This window comes from Hipposideros armiger, unplaced genomic scaffold, assembly GCF_001890085.2.
Source record: "Hipposideros armiger isolate ML-2016 unplaced genomic scaffold, ASM189008v1 scaffold_23, whole genome shotgun sequence".
Classification (NCBI taxonomy): Eukaryota; Metazoa; Chordata; class Mammalia; order Chiroptera; family Hipposideridae; genus Hipposideros; species Hipposideros armiger.
In genome coordinates, this window is record NW_017731373.1 from 4,668,480 (window position 1) to 4,691,177 (window position 22,698).

The 22,698-nt window shown below is 37.3% G+C and overlaps 1 protein-coding gene across 2 annotated transcripts in view; it reads left to right on the top strand.

The window, feature by feature from the left end:
• Positions 1-2,076: 2,076 nt before the first annotated feature.
• SGO2 (shugoshin 2) overlaps positions 2,077-22,698 on the top strand; it is a 34,734-nt gene continuing 14,112 nt past the window's right edge. Inside the window, exons 1-6 of one of the 2 annotated variants that reach the window (XM_019635592.1) lie at positions 2,077-2,165; positions 10,277-10,411; positions 12,199-12,374; positions 13,182-13,259; positions 18,803-18,885; positions 22,360-22,601. In XM_019635592.1, the coding sequence (XP_019491137.1) occupies positions 10,279-10,411; positions 12,199-12,374; positions 13,182-13,259; positions 18,803-18,885; positions 22,360-22,601 (712 nt within the window). In that variant the 5' untranslated portion in view covers positions 2,077-2,165; positions 10,277-10,278. The other variant, XM_019635593.1, reaches the window with a different exon arrangement.

The window sequence follows — 22,698 nt, forward strand, 5'->3', positions numbered from 1 at the left end:
GATTAGATGGTTTAATAAGATGTAAGTACACTATTTTTACTTTCTTTTATTAGTTTATTGACTTGCAGTATGTCTACTACTTAGCTCCTGTTCAAGGATGGTTTTTGTTTTAGTTATGCTGAGATGTTAAAGAAGAATTTTGTTGTGTTGTTTGGCGGTTAGCCTTCCTCTTCTCCTTTTCCCTCTACCCCTTTATTAGTGCAGGGAGTGTGAGTTAGGATAATCAAATTTTAATTGGCTGGAATCTACCTTTAGGGAGAGGAAATCAGGCAACTAATGAGTATAAGAATAAAGGAAAATGAGGGGAGAGAAGCAAAACCAGTGCCTTGTGCAGGAGAGTGTCACAACAGAACTGTGAGCTCATTTAATTTAATTGATTTATTTTGTAAATAAGCTTGCAACAAAGAACATACGACTAATGTGTGTTCAAGATACAACTGCATTTTCACACTCCTGGGTCCAGGGCTCCTGCCTCTATCCCTTATACCAAGAGGCAAATGACCTGAAAGCAATCTGAGATCAGGTTAAATTCAGCCCAATTAACTATACTTTTTAAGTTTATGGTTGTGTATGATAAGAATTTACATTTTCAAGTGCTTTTATAATTTAAAAAGCACTTGATTCATTAAATTCTCTCAACTCCTCTGAGATAAGATAATCAGCACTTTTTAAAAAAGAGATGTTGTTATTCATGTCTTGATAAAATTTTAAACGTCTCTGCTACCTCTGACTGCTCATTCTCTCTTTCTGTTTTGCTTTTGAAGTTATAGCTACAAAATGAGTCCGGAGGAAAGCAATATTAATGTATTCGAACAAAAGGATCTGTTGATTGGGAACCATCATAAAAATATATTGGGTGCCGTTATTAATTTCCATTTTACAAATGAGGAAATAGAAACTCAAAAAGATTAAGTGACTTGGAGAAAATTAAATAACCACTAAATGGCAAAGCCATGACATGGTTCATTTTTTTAAAAAAACATATAACATATGTTGAGCATTTCATGTGTCAGATCGGGTAAACAAGATATAGTGCTAGTTAACCCCTAGATAACCAGAAATTTCTATAACCAGTACATTACATTCTAAACCACAGTTATTGAAGTTTTTACTGTACAATATTCTGTAATTTTAGCAGCTGGCCCAAATTAAATACTTTTCGACTTACACAAGATTTATGTAGCCAGATCTCTTTGGAGGCTGATTTGGAAATATTTTAGACTAAAAGATCTAACTCAAAGTCATGTTTTGCATCATTTTTCTGGGTTCTCTAAAGTTGTGATTGGAAACAAATGGAAAGTTGTGATTTTTGAATGTCCCTAAATGAACAAAATATTGACAAGAATATGAAGTTGACTACATCACTGTATAATCAAATATTAAAATCTAGATTTAACCACCTATTTTCATTCTCAGTCTAATGGCATACAGAAAGGAAATTTTGTTCTCTGCATAGTTTTTTCAAATTATTTGTATAGATTATGAAAGTCACTTATGAAAGGAAACTACGCTAATTCTCTTGGAACACAAAGTGAGTATATATATATATATATATATATATATATATATATATATATGGCTTGTGTATATTGAAAAATACTATTCTTGCATATTTAGCTAAAACAGGCTATTAGCATAAGACCTAAATATTGATGAGATCCAGGACTTCCAAAGAAATTTCATTGCCTCTTTTTCCAAGTGAAAACTAAATAACGGTGCCGGCAACATAGGGCAACGACTCCGAAGAAAAGATAAGATGTGGGCTGGCAGTCTCACAGTAGTGTCATAAACAACAAAAGCTTTCCAACAAACATCAGGTGGCTGTCAAGCCTTTTAGACATCTGGTTGATAGAGGTAGCTTTGTCAAAGGATCGTTTCCTTTTCATCAGGCAACAACATAACAGCCCAAGCTTAAGCCGCGGGGACTCCTTTTCCCCAAAGGCTGAGTTGGCCTGACTCTCCCGGCCACACCCCCTCCCGTCTCCGCGAGGTCCCGCCCCTTCCACCTCCCACTTCCTGGTAACAGCTCTCTTTTGCACCGCCTTCTCGGGACCTGATTGGCTGATGTGGCAAACGCCAACGGCTGCGGAGTTTAAACACGAGCTGTGGCTGCGGGCGCCGAGCTCCGGGGAGCTGGGTGGTGGACTCCCCACGCTAAAAAAGCGGTAAGTCGGTGACCTCTGATATTTGGCGTGGCCTCTCCCTGTCTGGTGGGATCCATGCCTTTCCCAGGCCGAACCTCCCGGCTCTGCCCTCCTGAGTCTTCGGTCAGCCGAGCCCCGAGCGGCCCGCAGGCACGTCCACCCTCCGCCTTCAGGTATCCGGCACCCGGGCTCCAGCACCCTCTCCGAGGGGCTCGTTGGCGGAGTACCTGGTTTGGATCTAAGTCGCTGCCTCTTGTCTCTGGGATTTGAACACCCGGCTGGTTGAGGGGAGCGAGCTGCCAGGTAAAAAGGTCAGTTCCTTGAGGAAGGGATTTCTGTCTTTGTGACCGACTGCCCTACTCCCTCCCGGGTTTTAGAACCGTCGCTATCCGGTTGTGAACGCTTAATAAATGTCCGCTGAGTGAACGTTAGACTGCCTACCCAAGTTGTTGAAGGAGCCCTCTCCTTTGGAGCGCTCATTTAGAAGGGAGGCTGGCTGAAGGCGAAGGGGTGGTGGGAGGAACTTGGAACTTGAACGGAGCCTCGATGTATAGGTAGGATTTCGGTAGGGAATAGGGACGATGATTTTTTTTTTCTGGATAAGGGATCCAATTCAGGAAAATTGGATGTGGAACTGAGTATTTCTCACTTAGAGATAGCTGAGATTGCTGGCTAGAAAAGAGGTGCAGAGTAATAATGATAACATTCGTGAGTGTTGGCTATGTGCCAGATCCAGTACTAGGCACTGTATATACGTTGGTTCGTTTATTTCCTATAATGAGATGCCCTTATTTTCTATAATTTTCTAAACCTGGAAATTGAGACTTAGAGATCACATAGCTATGAAATGTTGGAACTGGGACTCCAACACAGTCCAACCGCCACTTATAATACCTCAATCTCTGTATGGTAAGTCACCCTGGAATGGTCGACCAAGGTCCTGGCTTTGGCTCCTAGTGTTACTTGGTCAGGTTGTTAATGTGGAGAGTGACAGGGCAGTGTTAAGAAAGGCTCTCTGATTTCTGGCATGAACATTTGGGTGGGTGACTGATGGATAGTGCCATTTATTAAGTTAGGGAACTAAGAACTAACCTGGGAGTGCTCTTCAGCTGTGGTTTCCTAATTATGTGAGATTTGATCTTCCTGACTGGATTGTTTTTAGAAATGGACAAAATTTCTGTGTTAGGACCCCTTTCGGGTGTGTGAGATGCAACAATTTGCATGGAGTTTCGGTGTGCCTATGTTTTACTACCTGTGGAATAGATGATGATCTTCTTTAATTTTACTTGAAATTTCTTTTAAGCAAAACTTTTAGAAGAAGCATTGAGCCTTAGTGTTGGAAGGTTCCTAGTTCAGTTTCTTCCCCATTGCAGAAATTTCTTCTAAAACCATCTTGCCATTATTTTCTTGATGTTTCTTAACCTCTGCTTAACACTTTCAAAGAAGACTCATTCTAATATTGGGCAGTTTTTACTATTTAAAATTTATTCTGTTTATCCATTGTCATTTCTTTAAAAAATGTTTATCCAGTAGCTGCCATGTGCCACGCACTCTTATGTACCCCATGTGCTAGGCACAGAAACAAACAAATCTGACAAAAATCCATGCCCTCATGGAACTCACATTTTAGTAGAAGAAGACAGACAATAAATAAGAAAATTGTGTAATTTTGTGTTAGACATCAATAGAGGAAAGGGGGTCAGGTGTGCAATTTTACTTATTTATTTTTTTATTTTTTATTTTTTAAAGATTTTTATTGGGGAATTGCGGGGAGGGGAACAGCGCTGGGGGAATTGGGGGAAGGGGAACAGACAAGTTGCTGTCGTTTTGTTCTTCAATCTAATTGTGGAGGTCGTTGCTTCACTGGCCCAAGTTGGCACCATCATTGTGCTCTTCTCTGGCGAGGCAGATCAGTCGCCGGCTTCTGGACGGCCGCTCACTGCGGCTGCTGGCCGCTCACGCTGGCTGCTGGCTACACGCGGTAGCCCATGGCAACCCACTGCCACAGGGACTGCAGCCTACGCCGCCGCCGGCGACTCATGGCAGCCCAGCTCCAGGTTGAGCTGTTGTTCAGCATCTTAGCTGTGGAGGGCAGTGTCACTGGCCCTCATATGTGGGATCCGAACCGGGGCCCTCTGGCATCCCAAGCGAGTTCTTAACCATCGCGCCACTCGGCCGGCCCCAGGTGTGCAATTTTAAATAGTTTGGTCTGGGAAGGCTCACTAAGAAAATGACATTTGAGCAAAGACTTGAAGGAAGTGAGCAAACCCTGTGATTATTTGAAGGAAGAATTGATACAAAGGGAAAACGGAATACAAAGGTTCTGCAGTGGGAGCATGCCAAGGTGGCCAGTGTGGCTGGAGCTTAGTGAGCAAATGGAAGGGCAGTGAAGAGGCCGGAGAGGTACTGATGGAGAACTGGGGAAGGGAAGAAGTAGCAAATTGTGTAGTACCTTATAGGCCATTGCTTATAGCCTTGAGCAGGATGGAAAGCCACTGGAGGGTTTTTAACAGAGGAGTGACATGAATGTACTTAAGTTTTAAAAGGATTGTGTCAGTTACTGGGTTGAGAATAAATAGGGAAGAAGGTGGAAGCAGGGACACCACTTAGGTAGCAGTAGCAATGATGTACAAGAAAGAATGGCAACGTGGATCAGAGTGGTAGCATTAGAAATAGTGGTAAGTGGCCCATGTGGCTATGTTGTAAAAATCATACCAGCATGACTGATGATATAGCAGATGTGGAATGTGAAGGAAGAGGTTTCTGACCTGAGCAACTAGGACGGAATTGCCATTAGGTGAGATGGAGAGGACACAGTGAAGCTGGTTTGGCTGGAGGGGACAGGGGACAGCCATGTTAAATTTGAGATTCATATTAGACATCCAATTTGGAGATGAGGAGTAAGCAATTGTATGAATAAGTCTGGAGTTGATTGGGGATATAAATTTGCAAGTCATCAGCATTTAGATTTAAAAGCCAGGACACTGGATGATAGCCCTAAGGGAGGATATGTAAGTAGAAAATAGATGAGACCCCAGGACTGAAATCTGGGGCACTCCAATAGCAAGAGGTTAGAGAGCTGAAGAATAACTAGCACCAGAGACTTAGCAGAAGAAGTGGTTAATGTGGAAGGAGAACACGCAGGAAAATGTGGTGTTTTGGAAACTAGCTAAAGAAAGGATTTCAAAGAGAGAATGATCAGATATTAAATACTGCTCATAGATCAAGTATTATGAGAAATGGACCTTAACTAGTGTGTTTGATTCAGCAACATAGCAATTTAGTGACGTTAATAATCAATTTGCATACAGTAGTGATAGAGCAAAACTTGATTGGAGTGGCTGGATCAAGAGAGAACAGGAGGGTTCCATTTTTATGGCTGAATAATATGGAATAGTTTCTACTGTGTATATGTACCACATCTTCTTTATCCAGGCATCTATCGATGGACCCTTAGGTTGCTTCCATATCTTGGCTATTGCAAATAGCACTGCAGTGAACATAGGGATGCATATGCCTTTTCAAATTAGTGTTTTGGATTTGTTTGAATAAATAGCCAGAAGTGGAATTGCTGGGTCATAAGGTAGTTGTAGTTTTAATTTTTTGAGGAGCCTTCATATTATTTTCCATGGTGGCTCCACCAACTTGCAATCCCATCAACAGTGCATGAGGGTTCCCTTTTCTGTACATCCTCGCCAGCACTTGTTTGTTGATTTATTGATGATAGCCATTCTGACAGGAGTGAGGTGGTATCTCATCGTGGTTATAATTTTCATTTCTCTGATGATTAGTGATGTTGAGCATCTTTTCACATGTCTATTGGCCATCTGTATGTCCCCTTTGGAGAAATGTCTGTTTATGTCCTCTGCCCATTTTTTAATTGGGTTTTTTTTTGTGTTGAGTTGTATGAGTTCTTTATAAATTTTGGATATTAGCCCCCTTGTGAGATCTAATATCTCACAATGAATGGGTGAATGCGTGAATATCTTCTCCCATTCAGTAGGATGCCTTTTCCTTTATAGTGATAAAATCTTTTCTTTTTCCTTTTTTTTTTTTTTTTTATTGGGGAACAGTGTTTTTCCAGGACCCATCAGCTCCAAGTCAAGTAGTCGTTTCAATCTAGTTGTGGAGGGCACACCTCAGTGGCCTATGTGGGGATCGAACAGGCAACCTTGGTCTTATGAGCCTGCGTTCTAACCACCTGAGCTAACTGGCCGCCCCCTTATTGATGAAATCTTAACCATTTGTGACAACATGGATGGACCTACAGAGTATTATGCTAAGTGAAATAAGTCAGACAGAGAGAGACAAATACCATATGATCTCACTTATATGTGAAATCTAAAGAACAAATTAAGCAGACAAACAAAAACAGAAACAGACTCATAGGCACAGAGAACAAACAGATGGTTACTAGATGGGAGGGGAGTTGGGGGCTGGGTGAAAAAGGAAAATAAAGGGATTAAGAAATACAGATTGGTAGTTACAAAATAGTCACAGGAATGTAAAGTACAGCATGGGGAGTAATATTATAGCATAGTCAATAATATTATAATAACTATGTATAATGCCAGCTGGGTACTAGACTTAATAGGGTGATCATTTAATACATTATATAAATGTCTAAGCACTATGCTGTACACCTGAAACTAATATAAAATAATATTGAATGTCAACTATAACTGAAAAATAAATTAATTAATTAATAGTAATAAAAAAAGAAAGAATGGGAGGGGATGAATTGGGGACAGCAAGCACAGACAACTCTTTAAAGGAGTTTTGCTGTAAAGGGAAACAGAAATAGGGTAGTAACATTCTAGCATCAAGAGATCACTTGTATTATCTTAAATGTTCTATTTTCGTGCATTTACATATGCCATTCTTTCTGGAATACCCTTGTTAATTTTTATACCTGATAAAAATTCTCTTGTTTTAAGACATTTATTTATTCAACAAATAGTTACTATGCTCATATTATTTTTGCCAGGTACTGCTCTGTGAGTTGGGCAATAAATCAGTGAATAAAACAGACAAAAATCTTTGACCTTACAGAACTTAAATTCTAGTTGGAGAAGACAGAAAGTAAATTCTATAGTATATTAGATAGTGATTTAAATGCTGTGGAAAATAGTAGAGAAGGGTAAGAGCTATTGTACATGCTGGGGAAAGGAGCTACAATTTTGAATGGCCTCACTATGAAGGTGACATTTGAACAAAGGCTTGAAGGAGGAGCGTGAATGAGCCATTTGTGTATCTGGAGGAAGAGCTTCCTCTGTAGAGAGAATAACCAACAAAGTGCCTGCGGCTGAAGAATGCCTGATGCATGCCACCAGTACTGAGATCTTGGTGGCCAATGTGTCCTGAAGGGAATGGGCTACAGGGGAGGAAGAGGAGTTCAATTTGAGAAATGGGAAGAGGAGATGGTGGAGGGACTTCTAGACCATTGTAAAGACTTTGGCTTTTCCTCTGAGAGAAATGGGAACCATTGGAGAGTTTTAGATTGTATAGACCAATAAATACGCTTTAGTGAGGGCAGGCGTGGAAGCAGTGGGATAAGAAGCTATGGCAGTAATTCAGGTGAGACATGTCAGTACCTTGGGATAAGTTGGTAGCAGTGGAGGTACTGAGAAGTGGTCAAATTCTAAATGTATTGTGAAGGTAGATTGGGATGTGAGAAAATGGCCAGAGCAACTGGAAGGATGGAGTTGCTCTTGGCTAGGTGGTATTTTAGCCATGACTATGAAATCACCAAAAAAATGAGTGTAGATAAGAAGAGGCGATCCAAGGGGATAACCTATTATAGACTGGAAGAATCTGTAAAAGAAACTGAGAAGGATCAGCTAGTTAGGGAGGGAGAAAAAAAACCCAGGAGCCTGGTGTTCTGGAAGCCAGTGAAAAATAGTTTTTGAGAAAGAAGGAGAAATTAACCATATCAAATGCTGCTGATAGATCAAGTTAGGTGGGGACTGAGAATTGACCATTATTAGATTTAGCAGTGTGGAGGACTCAGAAACCTTGGCAAAAGCAGTTTTGGTGGAGTATTTGGAGAGAAAGCCTGAGTGAGGTAGGTTTACGAGATAATTGGCAACTGTGAGTGTAGACAATTCTTTCAAGGAGTTTTGCTGTAAAGGGCTGCAGAAAAATGGAGTAGTACTCTGCAAATAAAGTGAGAACAAGAGAGGTTATTTAAGACGAAGGAAGGAGCAGTGTGTCTGCATGTTGATGAGAATGATCCAGTGGAGAAGGAAACAACCGATGATGTCGAGGAAAGAATTGTTGGAGTTATGCTTTTGAGGAGGCAGGAAGGCATGAGATGCAGTGCACAGACTTCTAAGAAGGCGCATGGCCTTGGAAAGATAGATAGTTCACCCATAATAATGTGAGAAAAGACAAATACACGGATACAAATGATAATGGGTAGGTAATTGTAATGGGAGTTCTGGCAGAGTCCTCTACAGGGTGCTTCGGTGCTCTCAAAGTAACGGTGAGCCAGGATATGAAATTATCAACCAATAAAGAGGCTGGCAGTTGACAGTAGCACTGAGGGGTAAGGGGTAATAGAGTCTGATGATATTATATTCAAGATGGAGGATGAATAGCCTGCAAGTGTGAATCTGGTGTGTCCTTGAGGAGGACTGCTGACCGGAATGCGGGAGAGTCCACATCCTCCTGGGAGAGGCTGGTTTAAGTAGATAAAGGGAATGTTCAGGGAAGAGATTGAGGCCATTGGTTTGGATGATTTTGGATTGTAAATTCCAGAGGACTTCATGAGTTGGGCAAGAGTGAGATATGGAGACTATATTCGTTTCCTGTTGCTCCTGTAACAAATTACCATAAACTGGGTGGTTTAAAACAACAGAAATTTATTTTCTCACAGTTCTGGAAACCAGAAGTCCAAACTCAGTATCACTAAGCTGAAATCCAGGTGTCTGCAGGGCTGCACTCCCTCTGGAAGCTCCTGGGGAGAACCCATTCCTGGCCTCTTTCGGCTTCTGGTGGCTTCCGGCCACATCCCGCCAATCTCTGCCTGTCTCTTGTAAGGACACTAGAGATGGCATTTGGGGGCCCACCTAGATAATCCAGGATAATCTCTCCATCGAAAGATCCTTAACTACATCTGCAAAGACCCTTTTCAACATTCAGTTTAGACTGACTCCGATTAGGACCCGATATCTGGGGGCGGCGGAGAGGGTCATTTTTCAGCCTACCACAGGACCAGATGAGGGATCTGCAGAGCTGGAGGAGGATTAGGGTGAGGGAGATGAGCGTGACCGGGAGGCTGAGGATTCTTGTGGTGATTGACATAAGGAGCATAGTGAGATTAGTCCTGTGGACTCAAGGTAGGTAGTGGTGGAGAAGTTGAGTATTGGGGGTTAGGTAGGTGCTGGTGACAGGGTTTCTTCTAGATCTCAGCAGAGGGAGGCAAGGAGGCTTGGGGAAGGGATGGGGTTTGGGAGGTTGGTCTTGTCCAAGTACATGGCTCAACATCAACTGTACTAAGTAAAATCTTTCCTGATCCTTTTCCCTAGCCCAGGCAGAGTTAATCACTTTCTATGCATTCTGTATTATATCCATTATTCTTTTCCTATTATAATGTTATTATCTTCTTGTTTCCCCTATTATACTTTAAGGTCTAATAGACAAATTTAAGATTTCCTGCCTATTCTGCTAATAGCCTCCCTCCCATAAGATTAAGCATATCTCTTCTGTGTGTATCTCTAAGGTTACACTTCCTACACTGCATTAGAATAGTGCCTGCATTAGAATAGTGCCTATACCCACATTGGATAATGCATTCTGTAATTATGCATTCCTATACAACCATATCCTGTTTTCTGTCCCAGCCCAGCCTAGCTCCTGGCACATAGATATAACAATATAGGCTTAAATGAAAATACAAAGTCATTTACCTTTTTGGATTCTACTTTAAACCACTTTTGATTACATTCATACTTTCAGATTTTATACAAAGCGCTTTGTAAATACTTATGTACAAATTATATCATTTAAATTATGTTTGTTACCTTTTTAGAATGTATCAGTTGCCCTTTTTTCTTTTATTAATCAATACTATGATTTCTTTCTCCCTTCCTTCTTTCCTTCCTTCCTTTCTCTTTTTTTTTTTTCTTCAGTGATGGAGTACCCAGCACCAGAAACTGGCTCACTTTTAACCTCAGGAATTAAGAGACACGTGAAAGACAAAAGAATTTCAAGGACTGCTAAGTTGAATGTCTCTCTTGCTTCAAAAATCAAAACAAAAATAATAAGTAAGTGCATTGCCGTTAGTTTTAAAGTATACTCATGTATTTACTTCTCCCTGGAGAATTAATACAGTATTTGGTACTTTATTTTATCAAGTCTAGAAAATGACTAAAATGACTATTTTTGTTAACTGATACTTTTTCCCATTCAGTCCTTCCTACCTCCTTTAAATCCTATTAGTTGATGGTTATGATGATTTACGCTCAGTGGTGACAGCTGAATTTTCAGCAGTGAGGCTGGTGTAGCCTAAGGCAGCTACCTCCTACACTGCAAGGAAAATACCAATGTGACATTTCTGGAAAAGAGCTTTTAAAAGTGACAGATTGTTCTGGCATGCTGTAGCAATTTGATGATGGGTAATTGAGAGGTGGTTGGCCCAGATAGGGTGCTGTAGTGGGTGATTTTATGAAGCGTATCATGCAGGAGGGTAGTGGGGGGGGGAGGGGGGAGGAAGAGAGAGGAAAAACTCTCCAAGATAAATTTTCATTACTTTAGAAAATATCTCAATGCTTCGTACCCATCTTAGCAGGAGCAGGGCAGGTTTCCTGCTGCTATAGCACCCGGGAAGGGTAACTGCCCTGTGAATGGCTGAACCTTCTGAGTATCTTTAATCACAGTGTTGCTCCTACCCAGGTCTCTGGGCCATGTGTTGTATTAGACCACCTCCTATAGTGGCTTTTTCCTGTTCTGTTTGGCAGGACCATTGCACACTCACTGATACAAAGGAATATACTGAGTTTGAGAAGTGCAACAGGAAAACGTTATTATCCTTCACCTTCTGGAAGTCCTAAACTTGTTCTAGTCTATTTCCACTTGCTATGTCAAAGGTGGCTGTTTGAAATGTCTTTCTCTGTACCAAAGATAAAGTACTCTTTTGGACCCTGTTTTTTAGATGCCCAGACTTGGCCTGACTATTTAAAAAATATTATTACTTTTACAAACATTTTACATACCTATACTTTTATTCAGTGGGATATGTTATTGAATAGTGGCATGTAAATCAAAATTATGAAAATACCAGTATGCCATAAGTGTACAAAAGGAACATACTATATTTAAGGTGAGCTTTACCAAGGAATTCACAATTAAATTTCTTTCTTAACCACAGAAAGGCATTTCTGATTTAAATTATATTTGCATAATGCTTATAAAGAGAAGGGGTCAGGTTTAGATTATAATAGATGCCTGTAGGAGAGGCAGAATATTTGGGGTGGAGGTAGACTATCCCACAGGGTCCAGATGGTCTCTCCAACGTCATAGTAAGTATGCTCCCTTTCATTCAAGGTTTTGAAAACTGGTCTTTGGGAGCATTAACTAATTTGTTCAGTTCTGGAGCCACAGAAACTGGCTTTAAATTTTTCACAGATTGTCTGTCCTAATTCCTATGGGACATCTCCAGTTAGAACCATAGGATCAGCTTCTCCATTTTACGTCCTAGTCAAAGATAGAAAGGAAGATAGGGCAACAGGTATTAAGATTTAGTTTTTGTGACTGATGTAATTATCTAGAATGCTGTGTCTGTACTAGAATTCTCATATTCCTAACTCTGTTCACAAACATTCTGCATTTCTCACCAGTCTTTTATTCATCATCTTCTGCGTAGCTTTTATTTCTTCAGCCAGACTGTAAGTGTATTTTTTTCAAAACTACATCTGTGTTGTCATTCTTTTCTTTTCCAGCCTTCAGTTAAACTTACAAAGTGAAATACATTTTGTCTTAAATGGTTTCATTAAGGAATCTGAAAGTTTATTAAGATATGTGTTCAATATTAACTATTAAAATTTTTTTACAGATAATTCTTCTATTTTCAAAATATCTTTAAAGCACAACAACAGGGCATTAGCTCAGGCTCTTAGCAGAGAGAAAGAGAATTCTCGAAGAATTACAACTGAAAAGATGTTATTGCTAAAAGAAGTGGAGAAACTGAATTTTGAGAACACATTTCTTCGCCTAAAGCTAAATAATTTGGTATGGAAACTATATTGTGCTTGAATTCTAAATTATAATTAAAATCTTAACTATATTGTTATAAAAGCTCTAAAAATGTTTTTCAAATCTCAAGTTATTGCAAAAATACGTTGAAAGAGTGTGCTGTGTTAATGGGCAAACTAATAAAACAGGTGTCTTAAGTCTTCATTCTAAACTTGTGGCTCTGCTAATATAATATGTTGATACACATTTGATTGCTTATCATAAGCAAAGTGTGGTGTGTTAATACATTTTAACAAGGTGAGTATAATTCCTCCAAAGAATTGAAAAGAAGGGAGTTCCTGGATTATTTGTATTCGCCTTTAATTCCTGCATGTCATTGGCTGCAAGGCAAATAGATTGAAGATTATAGTAGTTGCTTTTCCTTCCAATTTCCAAACCTGTCCATAGACAGGGCAGTAAGGCCCCATGATTAGCTAGGCTGCAACTATAAATCTAACTCTAAAATGAGTAAAAATTAATTTAAAAATGGGAAAATGACTGACTGCACTTGAGGGTTAAATTCCTATAACGGACAAACTATGTTCACTTGCCACGTAATGTATTATTATTATAAGAAGATACAAAAATGTTAGTTGGGAAATTTATGATTAATAGTTCAAAAGCATTCAAAATGTGTGTGTGTGTGTGTGTGTCTCTAAACTGTACAATGTCGCACCTTTTTATTTAGCTCAATGTGATCTCAATTTTTAGCCCAGTGTAATTTTCTAAGTCTTCTCAACTGATGGTATTCATAAATGTGTGATATAATAAACTAACAAGGGTCTTTTTTTTTTACACCAACAGAATAAAAAGCTTATAGAAATAGAAGCACTCATGAATAATAACTTGATAACCGCAATTGAAATGAGCACTCTTTCTGAGGTAAATAAAATTTGTGTGTGAGTAGTATAGTTTTTTAGCATTACTGAGAATAATTGAGATTAGTTAAGTAGCATCAAGGTTAGAGATTTATACCTTAAACTTTCTGCAAAGGGATGATGATAATATTAATTTTAAAGGGACAGTAGCACATTATCTTTTGGTATAATTGGTTATTGAAATTTTTGTATAAGAATTAGGTTTTGTATAAGAATTAGAAGTAACACAGGATTATACAGCTCAGTAGAACATAATGGCCCCTAAACAGACTAAAAAGCATAAAAGACATTAGTAGAAAGGTAGTATTTCAAATTAGGAAAGAATTTGTATTATTAAAAAAAGATGGAAACAACTAAAAATCTATTTGAGGAAAAAAATATATGCAGGTGCTACTTTATACCATTCTCTAAAATAAACTAGATGGATTTAAATGTAGAAAAAGGAAATCATATAAAATGGAAGAAATTACAAATGAATTCACATTAGGTAGGAGAGGTCTCTCTATACCTAGAAACAGATAGAAACCATAAAGGAAGCTATTGATGGATTTTTCTCAAAAAAAAAAATTTTTTTAGAAGGCTAAAAATCATCAAAATGAAAGGTAAATTGCAAACTGGGAAAATTAAACATATGGCATATAAAGCATTAGTATTAATCGTTAAAGAGCTTTTATAATCGCATGAGTAAAATAAAATCAATAGAAAAATCAGAAAGCGAGGACGAAATATTAATGAAATTAACTCAATTATCTAAATATAAAAACTAATTGTAGAATGAATAACTAGTGAGAAGGCAAAATATATATGATACATAAACTGAAGAAAGATCAATTATAGATAAATTTCTTGGTTGAATCTGGAGGCAGTTTGGTGCTTCAGAGGGTAGCTTTTTAAATGGGATTGCCTATATTTAGATCTCTGCTCTGCTTCTGCCCGGTTCTGTGACCTTGGCCTTAAACTCTTTGAACCTCAGTATCTTCATCTGCATGGTGTGGATATGGTAGTATATCTACAAAGGGTTAGTGTAAGAGGTTAATGTGGCCAGCATGTGTCCTGACAATAGGGTAAGTGCAATAAATATTAGTTATCATTGCTTCTTATTGTGTATGTATTTTCCTGTATTTTCTAAATGTCTGCACATCTCTCCTTTTAGAAACTTTCAAAAGTAATTTATAAGCCTCTTAAATGCATAGTCTTTGTAGTAAGAAGATATGAACTCTTTCAATCTATATAGCCCGTGTTTAGCTCCTTGTCAGAATTTTTATAAAAGCTAGCCAAAGAGTAGGTACTTGATTGTCTAGCTTAATCCACACTTGGATGAAGAAAGGATTTGTATAAATGTCCCTGTGGAATAAAGTTTATAGAAGGTGTAGTTGCTTACATTATAAATTTGATACCTAGGACAACCAGTGAGCAGAGATGTGCCTTATACATTTAGCACCCTCTAATGAAAAGAGATGTGCTTTTCACTGTGTGTATGGGTAGGGGGAGTCTGGGAGTGGGCTTTGTTTTGCTGATCAGCTTACAGGGTTGAATTTAATTGCCCTGAATCAATTACTAAGGCTGAATCAATTACTAAGGCTATTGGGTTGTCGGAAAAGTCATGACGAATTTTTGCAACTAAAAACAAAAAATACGTCATGACTTTTTTGACAACCCAATAGAATCAGATATAGCAGTGTAAAGGGAAGTGTCAAGTCAGTACTAGAATTGACTTGGAGAATAAAAGGAAGAAGCTAATTGGCAAGATGTAGAAGGGGGAGGGTCACACCATCCACACCTCCAGAAACTTTGGAGAACAGGTAGCCGCAAAAACATTGCTCAACTGTCTCTTGTGAGTTATGTGGTATAAAAGCTCCTTCCCTTTGGCTCTTTAAAAAATCTTTAGTAGAGTCAACATTGTTCTCAGATGCTTTTTGTATGATTCTATTTGGAGAACTTGAAGAGGTCTGAGATCAGCATCTGGATTTAGGAAAAGTAAAAAATAGGGTAAATAGATGCCGAAGCTAAAGGATGAAGGATCAGCATACTCCTGCAACTTTAGTGTTCACCCTTTTGGCCTTTTTATTACTTAACAGACTAACTTTTACATATCAGGTTTTGAAATTCCTTTTCTTTTTAGTTGAAGGGAAGGATGATGGATAATACAGAGTGGTTCTAGTATCAGAACAGTATAAAAACGTATAGAATGACGTCTCGCACATGCTGCTGTTCTGTCTCTAGCTACTTTGTTCTCCATTTTCCCCTCTTTCCCCACACCTTATACACAGTAACTGCTTTAATTTTCTTTATATTAAAATAAAACAAATATTTGTTAAATTTTCTTTCTTACACAAAAGATAGCATTCTATACTACCTTTTATTTTGGTGTATGATATATCTTGACGATCTCTCCGTACGATTACAGGGGATGCTTCCTCATTCTTTTTAGTGCTGCTTAGAATGAACTTCTCATCTATTTATTTAACTGGGCCCCTGTTGTTGGACACTTGAGTTGTCTTTTGCTGTTGGCTCAGGATGCAAAAATGTTATCTCCCATCTTAAAAAAAAGAAGAAAAGGAAAGAAAACCTGTACTCTACTTAGAACCCCCACCCCGCAGCTACTATCTCATTTTCTTCTTTACCTTTATTGCAGAGCTCCTTTTTAGCACCTATGGTAATGATCATATGGGGGTTTTTTTTAGATGTATGAATATGATGACTTATTTAGTAGCTTACCTAATTTTTCAATTCTAGAATAAACTTCAGGAATAATTTATTTTTCTTTTAATGTGCTGCTGAATTCTTTTTGTCAGTATTTTGTTCAGGAGTTTTTTATTGTCAGAAACCTCGGAAGTGAGGCTTCTTTGAAATTTTCTTTTGTATAGTCTTTAGGCATTGATAAAAATGTTACATACACCAAACTCATAAAAAGAATTTGAATCTTTCTTTTTCCTATGCTCTGGAAAAATGATATAGTATTACAATTATGCTTTCTTTAAAAGTGTCATTGAATTCTTCTGTAAAACCATCTGGACCTGGGTCTTTCTTGGTGGGAGTGGTTGTTCTTTGTTAACTTAAACTTAAATAATTAGGAAAATTTCCTTCTCTCTTTTGTGGTCAGTTTTATTCACTTTTATTTTCTAGAAAATTATTTATTCATCCATGTTTTCAAATTGATTTTCATAGAGTTGTTATATGTTATTCTTTGAATTTTGTGTTGTGTTTCCCCAGTTGATTAGTCTTGTGTGTTTGAGCTTTGCCCTGTTTTTTTTTCCCCCTACTAGGTTAGGTGGTTATGGTTTTTCTTTTTCTTTTCTTTTAAAAGAGCCATCTTTTAGATTTAATTTTGAGTTCTACTCTGGTGTTTCAAAATTACTAATTTTTGCTTTTATCTTTAGTAGTAAGTACTGCTTTTCTGTAGTTAATTTTGTTGTTACCTTTCTAACTTCGAGTCAGATATTATTTCATTTATTTTTCATTCTTAACTGTAGGTAAGGTGTTACTTCTGTCATACTGCTCTCAAGATTTTTGTCTTTGTCTTTAGTTTTGCGAAGTTTGGCCACTATTGCTGTGTCTTGGCATGGATTTCTTGGAATTTATCCTTTTTGAAGTTCACTCAGATTGGATTTCTTTTGCCAAATTTGGGGCATTTTCAGCCGTTATTTTTCCAAAACTTTTTTGGCCCTGCCCGCTTTCTCCTCTCCTCCTGGGACTCTGATAGCATGAATGTTGTATCTTTTGTTATAGCCCCACATATCCCTGATCTTATGTTAACTCGTTTCCAATCTCTTCTCTCTTGCTCAGATTGGGTTCTGAGTTGCTCTGTCTTCAGGTTCACAGATTATATTCCCCCTCTTCTTCTCTCTTTTGCTTTTGGATTTTTAATTTGTTTTATTTTAGTTATTATATTTTTCAGTTTTAAATTTCCATTTCGTTTTCCTTTATATCTTCTATTTATTTGCTGAGACTGTTTCTTTGCTAAGATTTTTCTTTTGTTTTGTTTGAAGCATGTTAGTAATTTGCTTATTGAAGCATTTTTATGATAGCTGCTTTAAAATACTGGTTAGATAATCCCAACTTATATGTCATCTTGTTGTTGGTGTCTGTTAATTTCTGTTTTACATTTAAATATAGTTTTTCTAATTCTTGGTGCAATGAGTTATTTTTTATTATATCTTGAACATTTCAGGTATCATGAGACTCCAAATCTTAGTTAAACCTGTTGTGGCAGGTTACCTCTGACACTGTGCCTGTGGTAAAGGGAAGTGCCACTTACTGCCAAGTGGGGGTTAAAGTTTAGGTTCCCCACTCAGTTTCTCTTGACACCCTTGTGGGGAGGGGTTTCTCCTGACTGATGGATGGGGCTGGGAGGTCAGGCTGACACCACCGTGTGCCTCATGACACCAGGATTGGGGGAAATTGAACGGGGGCCAGTTATTACCATTGAAGAGTAGTGAAAATCCTGGCTTTCTACTAGACCTCTTCTGTCACCACCCCAGAGGAGAGGGAATTATTACCAAGTGAGAAAGGAACTTCTAGTCCCCATGTGTCCTTCACTGATATTGCTGTGACGCTCATGACCACTGCTGTCCCAGCTCTCCTCTCCGCCTTTTCTGACTGTACCCCTGGTTTGGAGAAGAGTTGCCTTATTATAGCCTGATGAGTGTGGAAGCCTTAGGCTCCCCGTTTGGCTTTTGCACCATTGTCAAAAATTAATTGACCTAATATATATGAGTCTATTTCTGGACTCTGCTCTATTTCCTTGATCTATTTGTTTTTATGCTAATACTATATTGTCTCAATTACCATACATAGACTTCCAACTTTGATCTTCTTTTTCAAAGTTGTTTTAGCTATTCTAGGTCCTTTGCATTTCCATATGAATTTTAAAATTAACTTGTCAATTTGGCCATACCCTTGTTTCTATTGCATGTAAGCACTATAATAGGAAAACATGGTTGCCTAATTTTATGGTCTTTATTAAATAATGAAAACATGTTCTGAAAACGTGAGAAAATTTAGCAAATATAGATAAGCAAAAATTTTTAAAACTATTTTAAAATCACCCAGACTTTGAATTTTAAAACACCATTTAAAAATATATTTTAAAATCCAATAATATATCACATAATACGTATGTAGACATGAGCGTATTGCATGTACAGCTGACCTTTGAACAATGAAGAGTACAGGGACTAGGGGTGCCTACCTCCACATAGTCAATCCACCTATCAGTTAAGTTGGCTCTCTGCCCAACCATGGATCAAAAGCACTATATGTAGAGATGTGTATGTGTGGGTATACACATGTGTGTTTATTCATATGCATAGAAGAAAGTTTGGGAGGTTATACCAAAATATTAGTGGTGATTATCTTTGCATGGCATGGTTAAGGATGAACTGTGTTTAACCTTATCATCACATTATTCTCTATGAACTGTTGAAGACCAATGCAAGAATTCTTCTATCACTTTTGGTAACCTTGTATAATTTGGTGCTTTAATAACAAACATAATTTAATGAAATTAGAAATTCTGTTCATTTTCTTTATTCTTTTCAAAAATAGTTCCATCAGAGTCCCTTCCTACTGCCTAGCGAGAAGAAACGGGTTAGTAAACAGTGCAAGTCTATGCATCTTCCATTTGCAAGGTAATTGCTTCAAAACTTGGTTAAATATTAACTTGCACGCTTCTACCAAAGTGGGACTTGGAAAGTTTTTATTTGGTCTGCTTCCTTGAAACATAGAAAAACATTTAAAAATAAATAATGAAATACTTTTTAACGTTGTACCAGTAAGAGGAATTGAAAATGTACTATAATAAAATTCAGTTTTATATTTTGAAATAGTATTCAGCTTTCCCATAGACTCTAGAGAAGAAAGAGGCCACAGATGGACCTTTAGTTACATGGGTTTGAATTACACTGGTTCAAAGTACTTAGATTTTTATATAACAGAATAATTGTGTGTGTTATACAATATTTGGGTTTCATCAACCAATAGTTGCCTGCTACGGTAGGAATGAGATGGTGTGTAGTATCTTGTTACAGATTGTACCTCCAGGGCTCCAAGGAAACTTACCCTCATGCAGTAACCAAGTTCATCTGTTTAGTTCTTTTTAGTTCTTTTTAGTACTTTTTAGTTCTTTTCTTTCTTTTCCTCCAGGTCACCACTGGCCTCATGGTTTCTGCTGGGTAAATCTGATAATTGTTTCTACCTTTATTATCTTACAAACTGCCCCCAGCTTTACAATTAATTTCATCATTGTTATTCCCCTGACCAAAATTCCCAGTTCTTAATTGATTTGATTATAAGTCATAGTAAACACCTGACAAGTATTTCATACCAGTCATTTTAAAGACGGTCTCTGCCGTCCTGAGAGGTAAAATGACTCACTGAATTAATAACATTGACCAAAATCCTCTTGTCTCTTTTAGACAATGTACTTTTTGTTATATAACTCACAAGTTTATTACTTTTATTTAAGTACACCAGTAAATTCACTTATATATTGAAATGCTATTTGTGCCATAGTAAAAAATTCTTATATTTACTATGTCACTTTCTATTCTTTCTAGTTTGTTGCATTATTTTGCCTATTACACTGTACTAGCACCACATTGTGCCAGTACATTTTAATTGTGGTAGTTTTAAAATAGTACATTTGGTTGACATGTAGTTCCTTTACTTAGCTCTTTTTCATGAATCTTGGCTGTCATTATAAACTCATTGAATCAAGTGTCAACTTGCCCTCTATAATGTTTCATTGTATTTTTTAAAGTGAGCTTTTGTTTGAAGTATAATATGAATGTTAGAAAAGTGCAAAAATCTTTAGAGCGTGGTGAATTTTCACAAGTGAACCCTGTTGTATAGCCAATACCCACACCAAGAAACAAAACTTTGCCAGTACCTCAGATGCCCCCTCGTACCTCTTTCTTGTGACCACTCAATACCCACTCAAGGATAAATATTATCCTGACTTTTAACATCATAGATTAATTAATTTTGCCTGGTTTTGAACTTCATGTAATGAAATCATATAGTATGTATGATTTTTGTCTCTGTTTTCTTTTACTCCGCATTGTGTTTGTGAGATTCATCCGTATTGTTGCATGTAGTTGTAGATCACTTATTCTCGTTGTTGTATAGTATTCCATTGAACTATTATACCATAATTTACCCATCCTTCTGATGTTAAACATTTACTTTTTCTTCTATTTTTGCTCTATCATAAAGTGTTGCTATGTATATGCCTGTTGAAATGTATGGACACATTTCTGTTGGGTATGTACCTAGGGTTAGAATTACTAGGTTTACATATAGTATTTGGTTTTAGGAGAAACTGCCAGTTTTCTAAAGGGGTTATACCAGTTTACACTCCTGTTCTTTACCTCAACACTTGTTATTGTCTGTCGTTTTCATTTCAGCCATATTGGCGGATGTGTACTGATATTAATTGAGGTTTTAATTTGAATTTTCCTGATAATTTAAGCATCTGTTTATATGTTTATTTTTCTATTGGGTTGTCTGTTGTTTTTTTGCAGATTTGCAGTTTTTAAACAAATTATACATAAATTCTTCATGCATTATAAATATGTTTTATTCTGTGGCTTGACTCGCCACTCTCTTAATGGTGTCTTTAGAAGTTCTTTCTAAAATCCAGTTTATATATCTATACAGCTACATCGGTTAATCCCTCCCTTCCCCTTGTGGTTACTACCTTATGGTTAGTAAGAAAATCTTTACTAATTGGCAGTTCATGAAGTGTTATCCTGGGTTTTCTTTTAAAAGCTGTATTATTTTCCCTTTCACATTTAGATCTTCAGTCTACCTAGAATTTGGGGTATAATGTGAGGGAAGGGTCGTAATTTATTTTTTTTATGTGGAAATCCTATTGACCTGGCACCACCTATTTAGGAAAGACCATTCTTTCCCCACCTCATGCAATGTCATCTGTATCATAAATCAGGTGACTGTATGGGTATATGGGTCCGTTTCTGAACTCACTATCCTAAGTCTTGATATTTAATAGTGTGAATCTCCATTTCATTTATTTCTGTTTTTGTTCTTGAATGTTATCTTGGCTCTTCTTGGCCCTTTGCATTTCCATGTGAATTTTAGAATCAACTTGTCAATTTACTTACACACGCGTGTGTACACATACACCTTCTCTTCTGGAATTTTGACTGGGATTTAAAACTTTATTACATTAGTAGTAACAAAAGAGAAAAGTGGCATCTTCTCAATAGTAACAGAAAAAGTATTTGACAAGATTCAACAGTCTTTTATGAAAAAACTTTCAGCAAACTAGGAGTGCAAGGGAACTTCTTTAAGTTAAGGAAAATCTATAAAAACCCAAGAGCAAGCATAGTAAATAGTGGGAACACAATAAGAATGCCCTAACTTTCTCCTAAAGCCAAACTCTATATATAAACCCAGTATTTCTACTCCTAGGTACATACCTAACAGAAATGCGTACATACATTTCAAAAGGCCATATACATAGCAGCACTATTTGTAATTGTCCAAAACTAGAAAATATCACTATTTTGGTTCATTTGCTGGCTACCTCCTACCTTTTTGATACGACTCTTCATTCTTTAAATTCAAGAAAGTTTATCAGATTATTTCTGTGGATTTCTGTCTTTCCCTCCCCACCCCCATAGATTTAACTACTCTAGAAATATGGCTTTAGTTTACATGGATACCTTTTGGAAACAGCAAACTTCATTTCACACATACCTTTACATACAATTGTACTTGTCTGAAGCCAGAGGAAGAGTTTTGAGTATTCCATAGAATTAATTATAGGAAAACTATAAATATTATATATGAGTATTTATGTTTGAACTTTATTCATTTCATTATTATTATCGTAATAACCCAACCAGTTATCTCCTTTTGGGGCCACTGGGGCTGTAGGGATAACATTCTTGTTTTATTCCAAGTTCTGTACTATTAGAAACTACCTACTTCCTGCCTATAATTGTCTTCATTGAAAACAGGGAGGGTGGGGGTTGTGGTTGGATCTTATATCAGGGCAACATGGAAAGAACTATCCATGTAATTTTCTAAATAACTTTTGTAAAATATAAAATTTTTCATTCATTCCCACTTGCTTTTAGGGTTCCATTAACTTCAAATGATGATGATGATGATGATGATGATGATGCTAAAGACGAAATGCAACGTGACAACAGTATTACATCAAAGACAGTATTTGATGTCCCCTCTTCAGTATCAACAAGACAACCTTTATCCACTCAGTGTAATTTGGAATCATTGTATCTTAAAGAAAACAATCAGAATATGTGTGGTTTAGATGATTCAGAGTATATTTCTTCTACTGTTGATATACTCCCCAAAGGTGAGATTTTTTTTAAAAATGTACTTTGAGTATTAGTATTAAATAGTTACATTCATCACATTTTCTTCTTGAGGGCCATGTTGTATAAACAGTTAAT